This window comes from Hordeum vulgare, chromosome 3H, assembly GCF_904849725.1.
Source record: "Hordeum vulgare subsp. vulgare chromosome 3H, MorexV3_pseudomolecules_assembly, whole genome shotgun sequence".
Taxonomy (NCBI): Eukaryota; Viridiplantae; Streptophyta; class Magnoliopsida; order Poales; family Poaceae; genus Hordeum; species Hordeum vulgare.
Window position 1 is genome coordinate 71,796,651 of NC_058520.1, and position 13,321 is coordinate 71,809,971.

General features: G+C 52.4%; 2 protein-coding genes across 2 annotated transcripts; one reads left to right on the forward strand and one right to left on the reverse strand.

The window, feature by feature from the left end:
- Nucleotides 1-3,619: 3,619 nt before the first annotated feature.
- Nucleotides 3,620-6,905, forward strand: LOC123443012. The gene is made up of 5 exons (XM_045119223.1): nt 3,620-3,932; nt 4,028-4,262; nt 4,360-4,740; nt 4,837-5,212; nt 5,305-6,905. The coding sequence occupies exons 1-5, from the start codon at nt 3,768-3,770 to the stop codon at nt 6,650-6,652; spliced, it is 2,505 nt and encodes an 834-aa protein (XP_044975158.1). The 5' UTR covers nt 3,620-3,767; the 3' UTR covers nt 6,653-6,905.
- Nucleotides 6,906-6,987: 82 nt separating this feature from the next.
- LOC123443013 (coleoptile phototropism protein 1) lies at nt 6,988-13,104 on the reverse strand. Its single transcript, XM_045119224.1, has 3 exons — nt 12,043-13,104; nt 7,517-7,837; nt 6,988-7,433 (listed from the first exon to the last, which is right to left on the reverse strand). Exons 1-3 carry the CDS (start codon nt 12,820-12,822, stop codon nt 7,167-7,169), a joined length of 1,368 nt encoding a protein of 455 aa, XP_044975159.1. The 5' UTR covers nt 12,823-13,104; the 3' UTR covers nt 6,988-7,166.
- Between the last annotated feature and the right edge of the window lie 217 nt (nt 13,105-13,321).

Sequence of the window (13,321 nt, forward strand, 5' to 3'; positions counted from 1 at the left end):
CCTCCACCTCCAATTTCGGCCAAACCTTTAGGTTTTGAGGCTGCCTCCTCCCCTCCCTCCCTCCTATATATAGTGGGGGTTTAGGGCTGATTTGAGACAACTTTTGTCGCGGCAGCCCGACCACATACCTCCACGGTTTACCTCTAGATCGCGTTTCTACGGAGCTCGGGCGGAGCCCTGCTGAGATTAGATCACCACCAACCTCCGGAGCGCCGTCACGCTGCCGGAGAACTCATCTACCTCTCCGTCTCTCTTGCTGGATCGAGAAGGCCGAGATCATCGTCGAGCTGTACGTGTGCTGAACGCGGAGGTGCCGTCCGCTCGGCACTAGATCGGAGCGGATCATGGGACGGATCGCGGGACGGTTCGTGGGACGGTTCGCGGGGCGGATCGAGGGACGTGAGGACGTTCCACTACATCAACCGCGTTTCTTAACGCTTCTGCTGTGTGATCTACAAGGGTACGTAGATCGGAAATCCCCTCTCGTAGATGGACATCACCATGATAGGTCTTCGTGTGCGTTGGAAATTTTTTGTTTCCCATGCGACGTTCCCCAATAGAAAGAGGTAGGGCAGAGGAGCCACGGGGGGCCCACGGGCCTGCTAGGCGCGGCCACCCCCCTAGGGCGCGCCTAGGGGGCTCGTGACCTCCCCCGAGACCGCCTGCCTTGGTTTTATTCCGTTATGGAAGAAATCATCCCGCAGGTTTTATTCCGTTTGGACTCCGTTTAATATTCTTTTCTAAAAAAGGTCAAAAACACGGAAAAAACAGAAACTGACACTAGGCACTGAGTTAATAGGTTAGTCTCAAAAATGATATAAAGGCATATGAATGCATATAAGACATCCCAAGTTGATAGTATAATAGCATGGAACAGTAAAAAATTATAGATACGTTGGAGACGTATCAGAGTCCTACTCCAATCCTACTAGGAACAGGATTCCTCCTTTCCACTTGGAAACCCTTTCCACCTTTTCCACCTTTTGGTTTTTTGTCTCTCAAACCTCACGGGCCTTAGTGGGAGCTTATGTCTGCCCACTAGGGGCCGATTTGTATCCTCCCACAGCCCATAAGGCCCCTCGAGGCGTGACACCCCTCCCGATGGTCCCGGTACCCTCCCAGCACTCCCGGTACACTACCGATGAGTCCAAAACTTTTCCAGTGACCAAAACAGGACTTCCTATATATCAATATTAAACTTCGGACCATTCCGGAGCTCCTCGTGATGTCCAGGATCTCATCCGGGACTCCGAACAACTTTCGGTTACCAGCATCTATAACTCAACTATACCGAAACGTCATCGAACCTTAAGTGTGCAAACCCTGCGGGTTCGAGAACTATGCAGACATGACCTGAGACACTCCCCGGTCAATAACCAACAGCGGGACCTGGATGTCCATATTGGCTCCTACATATTCTACAAAGATCTCTATCGGTTGAACCTCTATGTCAAGGATTCAGTTAATCTCGTATGTTGTTTCCTTTATCCTTCGGTATGTTACTTGCCCGAGATTCGATCGTCGGTATCTCCATACCTAGTTCAATCTCGTTACCGGCAAGTCACTTTACTCGTTCCGTAATACAAGACCCCGTAACCAACTCCTTAGTCACATTGCTTGCAAGACTTGTTGTGATGTTGTATGACCAAGTGGGCCCTGAGATATCTCTCCGTCACACGGAGTGACAAATCCCAGTCTTGATCCATGACAACCCAACAGACACCTTTGGAGATACCTGTAGAGCACATTTATAGTCATCCAGTTACGTTGCGATGTTTGATACACACAAGGTATTCCTCCGGTGTCCGGGAGTTGCATGATCTCATGGTCATACGAACAGATACATTGACATGCAGAAAACAGTAGCAATAAACTGACACGATCATATGCTACGTTTATAGTTTGGGTCTTGTCCATCACGTCATTCTCCTAATGATGTGATCCCGTTATCAAGTGACAACACTTGTCTATGGCTAGGAAACCTTAACCATCTTTGATCAACGAGCTAGTCAACTAGAGGCTTACTAGGGACAGTGTTTTGTCTATGTATCCACACATGTATTTTAGTTTCCAATCAATATAATTATAGCATGGATAATAAACGATTATCATAACCAAGGAAATATAATAATAATCAATTTATTATTGCCTCTAGGGCTTGTTGCATGCAAATAATAGCGTCGACGCTCCAGCCCCCCTCCCCCCCCCCCCCCCGCAGGGAGCGTTGGGTTCGGCCTGGGACCACCGGGGCCAATTTTGGATTTAACGGGCGAAAATGGGGCTCATGGGGACGCGACTGGGCCGTTATTTCTCCGTCGGCGACAAAAAATTGCCTAGAAGGGGCTTGTTGGGGGCGCAGCTGGAGATGCTCTTAGCAGGAACACATATTGGGTTGAACCATCTATGAGGTAGAGTCCGTGTTAGGCGTGGCATTATAGCTTCGCCGGACCAATGGGGGAGGGGGCTTGGACATAAAGCAACTTTCATATTGGATGGTCATAGACTCATAGTCATGGTTTTAACATAGTGGAATGGACAGGTTGGCCGACCCATATACTCCAGGTTACATTGGTCCCTGATTTTTGAGCCTTTTGAAGCGTTTTTGTCTTGTTTTTACCAGTTCTGGTAATTAGATGGTTCTTGAATCATTTTTTGTTATCTTTTCCTTTGTAAAGAAAATCACAGATTGCAAAAAATGTTTGCTTCTTCAAGAATATTTGGAATTTCAAGAAAAATTCACGTTTTAGAAAAGTCTTTGTGTTTTTAAAAATTATTCACAATTTTAGAAAGGGTTTGAATAAGGATCAGAAAACATTTGCACGGAGAGCGTGTTGCCGCCACAGTCCAACCAACTTCAGCCTTGACGCCATTTTGGGCACGGCGCGATAGGCATGCGCGTGTGCGAGCTGGTTTTATTTAGACAATCCTCTCCAAGCTTTTTATTCCACCATCACCTTGTTTATATGGATGAATAAAATGTCATCGGATTAACCTAACCAAACATGACAACTAATCCTCCCTAAATAATAGGGGAATAGAGCTGGACTTTGAGGCTTAAAGTTTGAGCTCCTAGCGTGCCGAGTTGGTGGCGTCGTGTTGGGCTCGTGCTCACCAGTCACCACGGATTTCAAACCGGCCGACAGAAACAAATCCAGCTGAGCATGCTGTGTGGACCGGCTGCCGTCCTCCTACTAAATAAAACTCCGCGGCCCCTCGCTCTGCATGCTGTGTCCTTCTGACACGCACGGATCAATCCATCAATGCCAACTCATCAAAGCATTATCTTCCCCACATCCATCCGTAATTAATCACCGCCATAAATAAGGAAGAAATAATACTACATGTATACAATCTCGTACGCTACAATACGTATACTTACTACAGTACGCCGGTTGTACTCAGCTCGCCCCCAGATCGGACGAAGAAACGGCGTCCCGCCGTCGCCCCGGCCCCACAAGCCAGCCTCACTCGCCCGGCCCCCACGTGCCCCTCACGTGCCGCGTTTGAACCAGCCCCAACCCCAACGGCTCTCTCCCTCCCTCCGGCCTCCACGTCCCCATCCGTGTCGACCGTTGCGCCGAGAGACTCGCAGGCAAGCGCTCCTCCGGAACAAACCAAAAAAAATCAGCTGTATTTCACCGAGCCGCAGCCTCCGCACTCGCCTCAGTCATCATCAGCAGACACCTGATCCCGATTCCCGACACAGCAGTCAACACTGCTCCGTAGACAACAGCGGTACAAGGTTCGCCGGCGGCGTTCGCGGATCGATGGCGGCGTTCACGGAGGAGGAGAGGGCGGTGGACGACGCGCTGGGCTACCCCAAGGCCTACGCCAGGCTCTGCCGCGCCGGCTCCGGCGCGGGCGCACTCGGCCTCCCCTACGCCCACGGCCCGCCCGGCGCCTTCCTCCCCTACGTCCTCCAGCCCCACGAGGTACCTTCTACCTGCCTTTTCTCCCGCGGATCCGCCCGCCCTTCGCTCCTTCCCCCGCCTCCGTGCCGCTTCGTGATCCGATCTGATCCGTGCAGGCGCTGCGGGCCAAGGAGCTCAACGAGATGTTCCCGGTGGTGGACGCGGAGGCGACGCCCACCGCCAACCCGCGCGGCTTCGCCAACCTGCTCTGGAAGCAGCTCGACCACCTCGGCAACGCCGGCTTCGACCCGGCGCTCTTCCGGGTCGACGCCTACGGGAACGTGCTCTACCTCCACGCCGACGCGGCCTCGCCCCTCGCCTGGGACGTCCACCACTGGTTTCCCTGCGCCAGTAAGAACAACTCACTTACCTGTTCCTCCGGGACGGAGGTGTCTGCTCTGTCTTCTGAAATGATGAATTCTGACGCTGGGTCTTCATCGACCTGCAGGGGGAGGGAGGACGGTGCCGAGCAACCTGCGGATCATGCAGCTGCAGGCGTCCAGGAGGAAGCACAACAAGCTGGAGTTCCTCGTCCCGTGGTGGGATCTGCAGCTCGGCATCTCCGTCAACCACTTCCTCTCCATCTTCGCATCCAAGAACGCCGACTTCAGGAACAGAGCATTCGCGTTCCTCTTCGCCGACGGGGCCAGCGAGGAGCTGAGCTCGCTGCAGGCGGTGGAGGCGCACGCGTTCCCGCACCATTTCGCCGAGATGAAGAAGAAGGTGGGCCTCGCGCCTGCCGCCATCGTATCCGCCAGGGGCTCGGACAACTCGGTGCTCAGATCCATTGACGCAAACAGACCAGTGAGGTCCAATTACCCCCTGATCGGTATGCGGTTGTCAGAGAATTTCTTGCATTAATTTCCTCGTTTTCGCCACATCTGCATATCAGCTATGGATGATTGAGGGACTGCTTTTCTTGTAGCCGCAAAGAAGTTCTCCGGCGAAAAGGACGAGAACTTGGCAGCCCACGGCGGCCATGGTGGTAATTCGATGATGAAGGAGAACAACAATCCAGATGTTGACGGCTACATCAGCAATCCTTACTTATCCATAGCCATGGCTAGGGACTCGCTGAGGCAAAGAGAAGAGGCGAAGAAGAAGCAAGCTGAGCTCACTGAACTGGAGAACGAGTTGACCGAGATGCAGCAGAAAAATGAGGATGAAAGGGTGGCCATCCAGGACCTGGAGGCTCAGCTGATCAAGAGGCGTCGGCGAGTGGAGAAGTGCCGTCGCTTGGCAGACGCCCAGGCCAACTACAAGACAGTGCTCGAGAAGATGATCAGAGACGCCATGCACCAGTAAGGATGATCCTATAAAACGAAGAGCCGATAGTTTCTTTGAAGAATCTTGATTAACTGGTGCTAATTTTCAATTGTGATGCAAAATGCAGGAGTGTTGTGTACAAGGAACAACTCAGGCTGAACCAAGCTGCAACTAGTACTCTGATGGCGAGACTGGAGGCCCAGAGAGCAATGTGTGACTCATCTGAAACCGAGCTCCGCAAGAAGTACCAGCACAGGGATGATCTGGAGAGGCAAGTGAAGCCTTTCATAGATCAGGCAAGGAAGAGGTACCGGGTCGATGATGAAATCCCAGAGGAAAGGCACTGTGAGAGTTTCAGGTACTTGCCAGAAAGAGTATCGAGGAGCAGCCCTCTGAAACAGGAGCTGAGGGTTTTCCTGGAGGAGGCTCAGAGGACTTCAGATGCATACATTTCCATGGAGGGGGAAGAAATTGGAGAAGGGACTTCAACAATGAGTTATGTCAACACTGAGCAACCTTCCAAAGTGATAAGCTTCCCAAGAAGGTCCATCTCCACTGATGAAAACAGAAGTTACACTGACAGAGGAAGAGCGTCAGTAAGGGAGAAGCTAGAACAATCGGCGATCAGAGAGCGGCGGCATCGTAGCAGGGGAAGGGAAAGAAAGGAAACCATGTCAGCAAGAGGTACACCTATCAAATCAAGAGGTGATAAGGGCAAGGCAGCCATGCTCGAGTCCGAGACTGAAAGGTCTCACCATGCAAGCCAGACAGTCTCGTTTCCAAGGACCCCCTCGGTTCCACCAAGTCCCCCGTATAGAGCGACCGGTGTTTACGGAATGCCGAGGTATCCCACAGAGCAGTCGCTACCAGTGCAGAAGGATGATGAAATGCTTCATCCTCGACGTGTTGCCAGAGCAGAAGACAATGAAAACATGAACTACAGAGGCAAGGGCAATGTTGATAAGTGGCTCCATATGCTCATGGAGGACCAACAAGGAGGAAATAAAGCGGCATGCCGTTCTTCGGAAGACCACAATGCTGCTGAGGAGGACGGTTCAGATGATGAACAGGAAATTCAAAGCAGAGGTGATGATGACCAGAGCTGCAGGAATGAGATAACTGAACGTGTTGACGAGATCACTGAATGTGTCGACGAGATCATTGACGTCGGTGGTGAGAGTGCTGCTACTTACCATGGCACACCAAGATGCAGGGGTAGCTTTGACATCAAGGAGGAGAAAGTGGAAAGGAAGATCTGGTTCCCAAGGTCCGATAGCGGTAGGGGTTTCCGGTCCCTGCCATCCTCTCCTTCCAAGATCCTGGGAATGAGGAGAGGCTCAGACTGTGCAGGCAGGAAACCGAAGGTGGTTGGCGACGACGATCGCAGATACGGCTATGAGGATTCGGTGTCGACGAGCAGCAGTAAGTTCCTCAGCAAATGCAAGCAGGCGATCAAGAAAGCGGTACACAAATGAGGCAATCTCAGCCCTGTGTTTATTCTTTTCCATGTGGTGTTTGTTACATTTATCTGAAGTGCTATTATTTGTTCCTGTAGCTGAGTAAGTTAGTGATGCATAGCTTGCAGATTACTGTGTGAGGTTCTGCCTGTAAAACATTTGTGGTTACTTTAGTGATCACCCTTATGTGATCACATTGGTGTGTGTGTGTGTGTGTGTGTGTACAACTATTTGTTGATCTGTGAAAAAAAGATAGAACCAAATTCTTAAATTATGCATGTGTGAGTGAGGTTTACAGTAGTTTGAAGAACTCTGTCAGTAATCTTGGAAACACTTCTAGTCAGTAATCACCCTTGCAGAATTAAACCCCTAACCTTCATTGAGCATTTCGTTCTTGATATTCAGCAACACAAACGTAAGGAGAAACCAAATTAGAAACTGTGATAATTATATGTGACCAAAGGAGAAACAGAGACTAAGTGAGGAGAAAAGCTTTGTAAACACGAGGGCAACCGCCGGCTTCAGATTCCTCTCACGACATGGACTTGCGCCACTTGGGGGTCCGCCGCGTCGGCGTGGGCGTCGCCGTGGCCACGCTGGCCCTGCCCTTCTTCCCGCTCGCCGGCGTCCGCCGCTCCATGCCGCTCTCCGAGTCCTCGATCCTCGCGACGTCGCCGCCCATGCCGCCGTCGCCGCCACCGAACCAGAGCGTGCTCCACTTGAACCCGCCGCCGCCGCCGCGCCGCCTCCTCTCCGAGCCCAGCCTCTCCACCTGCTCCTGCAGCGCGCTGCACTGCACCTGCAGCCCAGACATGTCACCGCAAGCACCGTGAGCACTGACAAGAGCTGTCATCGGAGTCGGAAAATGTCTAATGGACGAACCTGCAGCCTGGCGACGTCCTCGCGCAGGCGGCGCATCTCCTGGTGCTGCGCCAGGGCCTCGCGCTTGGAGGGGCAGCGGCCGCTGCCGGAGTGGAGGTCCAGCGCCGCCGGGCTGCAGGTGGCCCTGGCGCCGCTGAAGGAGGCGCCCAGGTCGGCCAGGCGGTTGAGCTTGCCGTGCTCCGAGAAGAGCACCTGCATCACGGAGCGCACGGGCAGCCGGTCGTTCTGGACGGCGTGCGCCGCCGCCTCCGCCGATAGCTTCCGCGCGTCGATCAGCCTCCACAGCGACTTGCGCTCTTCTTTCCCGGCGCCTGGATGTGCCTGGTACATCAGTCGAAATTGGAAATGAATAACTTTTTTGTGCCTGGTACATCAGTCGAAATTGGAAATGAACAACTTTTTTGTGATTTTCTTTAAAGAAGGTGATATCACGGGCATGCACATATTTTATTAATTATTTATAAAAACAATACTTTCTTCATCTTAAAATAAACCTAGTAAAAGGTTAAGACATTTATTTTAGGACATAGGAAGTATAAAATGATACATGGATAAGCCTAAAGTCGTCATTTAGACAATACATGTTGCTACTCATATCCTCTTGACAAAGATCTGTCGAAAGTCCGAACTGAATACCAAACAAACATCGCATCATAGCCTAGCATTTAAATTCGGATGCCCCAGCCCGGCCACATACTCGGACTGGGTCAGAGACCGAACCGGCGCACTCATAGGCTGCCGCCACCATGTTTCACCGGTCCATCTTCAGAATAGGTACGGATGAATCGACCTTGTCTGGCCCGCCGTCGACGTCACCATGGCGCCAGACAACACCACCATACTGCACGTATCTGTCTACACACGCCCGTCGCCGAACCTGTGCAACGCCATGCCGCCGGAATCCGTCATTGGCCTTGCGGTAGATGTAAGATTGCTCCTCCTCTTGTCCCCTTCAATCAGCAGTTGCTCCAAAACAATGCCCCCAGAAGGGACAACGACATCAAATGTGCCATGAACGTCCGATTCGATAGACCCAGATCTAGGATTTCCTTCGGAGCATCACGAGTAGGGTGCCACCACCTGCAACAACGATGCCTCAAGAAGGGAACGATGTTACAGACGCCGCCATCGTCCGCCATGATCGTAGTCGACACGGTTCTCACTGGAAGTCGCGCCCCCGCTCTCGCAGTTGGGTGGAGCCAAGCAGGGCCTCACCATGTAGACGAGGGACACCGTCGACCCGACGACTAGGAGCCTCCAGCCGCCTTCATCGGCCCTCCTTGTGCCAGCGGCCGACCAAGGCCAAGTTGTGACGGATCTGGGCAGGACTCGAGATCCGCGGTCATCGATGTCACCCATCTGCATGCAACAGCCACCGTTGCTGAATGGAGCACTGTCACCGCCGCCACCAAACCTTGGGTCTCAGTCGGCCATGAAGGCTTCAATCGATGCCGCTCATGTGGGTCGTCGCCCTGGCTGCCGCCCCCGGCCTCCCAACATGTGACACCTCCTCCACCACACAGGGGATACTACAACAACCACTTGCCCCGGAGCCAATGGCGTCGGGCCCTCCGCCACTGCGACGACTAGAGATGAAGGAGGTGGGGTCTGGCGGCTAGGGTTTGGGGGCCGTGGCGCCGCCCGAGTGGACGCGGGGTTACACGATATGGTATGTGACCTCAACAAGTTTTTGTGATGATTTTTTGTGTAATCGCCGATTGTCAAGATTATGAAAGAACAAAGTAACACAAATTACATTAGGTCATTAAACCACAAAGTGATAACTATAAGCACTGAAACGAACTAGAGGGCATTGTCGTTGCCCCTCCCTAACAAGAGTCGGAAAAAACCTTTTTTTAGTAAACAATTGTGAAGTCTCGTGCTAAGGTCTCATATGGCCAACGTATTAGAATATTAACCGTCACTCATCCGTAGATAAAAGAATGCAAACGAAATCTAAGCGGTTCACCAGAGACCAACAATGATTGAATCACACGAGATCCGTCGGAGACACACCTCGACGACTCTAGACGCATCGTTGGGACGAGGATGTGAGGCAAGGAGGACTATATTCCGTCTTCACGAAGTCGTAACAACCACTGCTTCGTATTCCTTTGCATGACAAAAAACCCGAACAAACCCATAAAACGTTGAAACCCTCCCACGAACAAGGGCCGGAATGCATCCCACCTCCATGGCCCCGAGGCCGTAGGAGACGAGGCAGATCTGTGCCGACGACGACGAGAGGCAGGGAACCTCATCGTCTATCCGAGCGAGGTCGCCATCAGTAAGGAGTATATATCAGTTTTGCGTGGAAATTTGATTACCTACCACACTTTTCCCTCACTTTGATAATTTCCCTAGGGAAGGATTGGTGGGTCTCCGGGTACGCTTTCACTGACACAATGTAGGGCAAATTATGAGACGCCAAAAAACGTGAATGATCCAAAGGCCTAAGTATGGCCTGGAACACACAAGGAACCGATTATATGTAAGGCGTATGGAAAAGAAATCATAATAACTGGATCTGTCCTAGTCGTTGGATAGAAATCAAACGGTTGGGCACTCTTCTTCCTCCTCTAGCCCACATGCTTCTTTGGATTGTACAAACTTATAAATATGAAAATGGAAAAAAAAAGTAGGATTGAGATGTCATGTCCAATGAATTGCAACATGATCTTAAAACACATGAATTTCATAAAATTTTGAAGAAGTGAGGCGTTATTAGAGTACAAAGAGATAAACCTGATATATATATAAATGCAGAAGGGTCACCAACTAGAGGTGAACTAAGCAATTACCTCTAGTTAAAAAACTAAGAGAATGTAAAATGCCAACATTCTACTAAACACGCTTTGATTATACCTGGTCATGGAAAACTTGGCCCGACAAACCCGACCCGACCCGGCCCAAAATTCCTGGACCGGGTCGGGCCTGGGCTTGCCCGCAGACCTGAGAATCAAGCCCAAAGGCCGGGCTACGTGAGGCTCAGGCCTGTGAAAACCCGATTTTACGCCTATGTTGGGCTGGGCTTATCGGGTTGGGCCGAGCTTCTTCGGGCTTGGGCCTAGAAACTAGGCCCGACAGTCGGGTCGGGACAGGCTCGTGCGTGAGTTTTGTACCATGGGCTTTTTGAGGCCCGGCCAGGCCCGAGTTTTGGCGAGGTATAGCTTCGGTCCATTATTTTTTTTTTGAAAATGAACATCGTTTTGTATCTATCCTATTTTCGCACGCGAATTCGGCTCCCTCTCCGGAGAGCAGCAATGGGCAAAATGGACAAATTTGACCTGAGGGCGCAACTAATTCATAAAATGAACTCTCCGCAAAAGAAATTCATTCGCATGACCTTTTTGTGTGACGTCCGACAAAGAGGCATAACACTATACTGTGTGACGCCTTATTTTTAGACGTCACACACTGACTTAGGTCTGTGAGGCGTGAAACGCAAATTTATGTGACGCCTAAGTGTAGGACGCCACACTACATGTGTGATGTCTTTCTGTCGGACATCTCGCAAAAGGTTATACAGATGAATTTATTTTGAAGACAGGTCATTTTGTAAATTCCTTTTGCCTACAAGGTCAATTGTGTCCATTTTACCGCAGCAATGTATGCCAACATTTGGGATGGATGATACGATCGGGACAAGACAACACAACACTGAAATGCGAATAACAATGGAGCAGTAGATGGTATCCACTTCGATTTGTCGGGATGCATTTGGATCAAAGGAGCTCTGAACCTGTGATACGCATGCGGCAATGCCCATGAAACTAAAAGATGAATCATGTCTGCCATGGCAGCTACGTATATGTCTGTAAGCAAATATCTACGGAACATGCTCTGGCCGTCTCTGCAAGATCCCCAGCCTGACAACTTCGTCCGCACATTTATGAGATGAATCTGAAGGGGGTATTATTAGTTCTACTGTGAGGGAATGTGAGCACTAAAGTTGCTACAAGCCAGAAAAGCAAGCAAACAAACAGTGGTGTGGATGAGAACAAAAGGGCACCGGAGTAGAGACGAGAGGGATTAATTAGATATATGCGCCCATTCTCGTGCGTGGCTACAGGTAACGTTTTGTTGTCTAGCAGTCGGACTCCTGTGACCAAACACAACAGTAACTCCGGCTGATGATAAGGCATTTTTCAGTTTGGTTTTATGACAAAATCTCCTGGTGCGACAGAGGAATGCGGACGAGAATGTAAAACAGTGTTTTCAACTGTGCGTGCTCGCGCGATTCTCCTGTTTCTCGTTTCCTGCTACACGTGGTGTGTATTTTGCATGCGTATGAATGATCTTTATGCCAGCATGGAGGTTACTAGACTTTATAGTGGTTTACCATGTATTTTTACCACGCTGGTGCGCTGTCCCATGCAAAATGCAGTGGTCAAACACAAAAACACATGTACTACTACGCGCGTCACAAGTTTTCACGCAGTCTTGTGGCGATTGACCGAAAGTACAAGGTGCAACATCGGGAAAGATAAAAATGGAAACGGAGTTAAGCATGCATGCATGGTCACCTTGAGGTAGGTGTCGACGGCGCGGTAGAGCGCGTCGTCGGCCGCGCGCGCGTGGGCGGGCACGGCGCGGGCGAGCTCCTCGAGCTCGGCCGGCCGCAGCCCGGCCTCCAGCGCGGCCTCCGCCAGGTACGCATCCACCAGCCTCGCCACCCTGGCGCCGGCGCCGCCGCCGGCCCCCTTGCCGCCCTCCTTGAGGAACCCGCGCACCAGCCGCAGCACCAGCGGCACGTCCAGCAGCGTCGACCCGCCCGGCGCGTGCCCGAACGCGGGTATCATCACGGCCGCCAGCGTCGCCTGGTCCAGGCGCCGCGCCGCGCGGGACTCCAGCTCCCGCAGCAGCGCCGCGTCCGCGCCCACCATGCTCCCCGCCCGGAGCAGCTTGAGCAGGAAGTCGCACGTGATGCCGTCGTCGGCGGCCGCGCCGTTGGGCGGGTCCGGCGGGAGCGCGGCGACGAGGGTCTCCAGGAGCAGGCGCTTCTTGAGCCACGTGGCGGTGGGGCTCTCCGGGGGCAGGAAGCGGCCGGAGGCGGACGTGGCCACGTCCGGGAGCCACTTGGCGGCGTAGTGGGACAGCACGCTCGGGAGCAGGTCGGGGCGGGGCTTGGACTTGACGGCGGCGACGGTGCGCGCGAAGCTCTCCACGTCGTTGACGCACGTGTCGTCCACGCATGCGAGAACCCATGGCTCCGAGGAGGAGCGCGCGTGGTCGGCCGCCGCCGCGGTGCCGCGGGAGCGTGGCGACGGGGTGCTGGGGCTGTGGCTCTGAGACGACGGCTTCATGGCGTGGCGGTGCGGGGCGGCGCGCGAGGTCGGAGCTCAGCTACTTCAAGTTCACGGTGCGTGGTGCATCGTAGTATGGACCAAAGAGCAAGCGAGGCTGTGGGCGAGAGATGGCGACACCCACCTTTGGAGCTGTGTGTCCGTCGGACTATGTCATATATGGCTGCCCATGATAAACGGGGGATGTGTTTTCCGAGTAAAATTCATAGTGGATGTGCAAAGCTACTGTCCATCAATCTCTGGTCCAGGTCCTCCAACAGTAGCATGTGCGTCATCTGTCCTTGTTGGACATGATGTACTCCTGGGTATGTGCATATATTCATCGCCATTTGTACAGTACAGTATTACACATGTGTAATTAGGTTGCACGTTGCCTAACAGCATCTCCAATTCACACCCGCGAATTTTCTCCGGCTAATGCGGGTGATGGGGTCATAATCCTAGGGTAGGGTCATAGGCCTGTCCTACAGGTCCTACTCAAGGACTACCCCACACAAGG

Bases quoted from the DNA above. Each gene is read 5' to 3' on its own strand.
- LOC123443012 (XM_045119223.1), top strand. From the start codon at position 3,768: ATGGCGGCGTTCACGGAGGAGGAGAGGGCGGTGGACGACGCGCTGGGC. The intron at 4,741-4,836 runs GTATGCGGTTGT...CTTTTCTTGTAG, and splicing joins GTCCAATTACCCCCTGATCG to CCGCAAAGAAGTTCTCCGGC. The intron at 5,213-5,304 runs GTAAGGATGATC...TGCAAAATGCAG, and splicing joins ATCAGAGACGCCATGCACCA to GAGTGTTGTGTACAAGGAAC.
- LOC123443013 (XM_045119224.1), bottom strand. From the start codon at position 12,822: ATGAAGCCGTCGTCTCAGAGCCACAGCCCCAGCACCCCGTCGCCACGC. The intron at 7,838-12,042 runs GTGACCATGCAT...CTGATGTACCAG, and splicing joins CCGTCGACACCTACCTCAAG to GCACATCCAGGCGCCGGGAA. The intron at 7,434-7,516 runs GTTCGTCCATTA...TCTGGGCTGCAG, and splicing joins AGGACGTCGCCAGGCTGCAG to GTGCAGTGCAGCGCGCTGCA.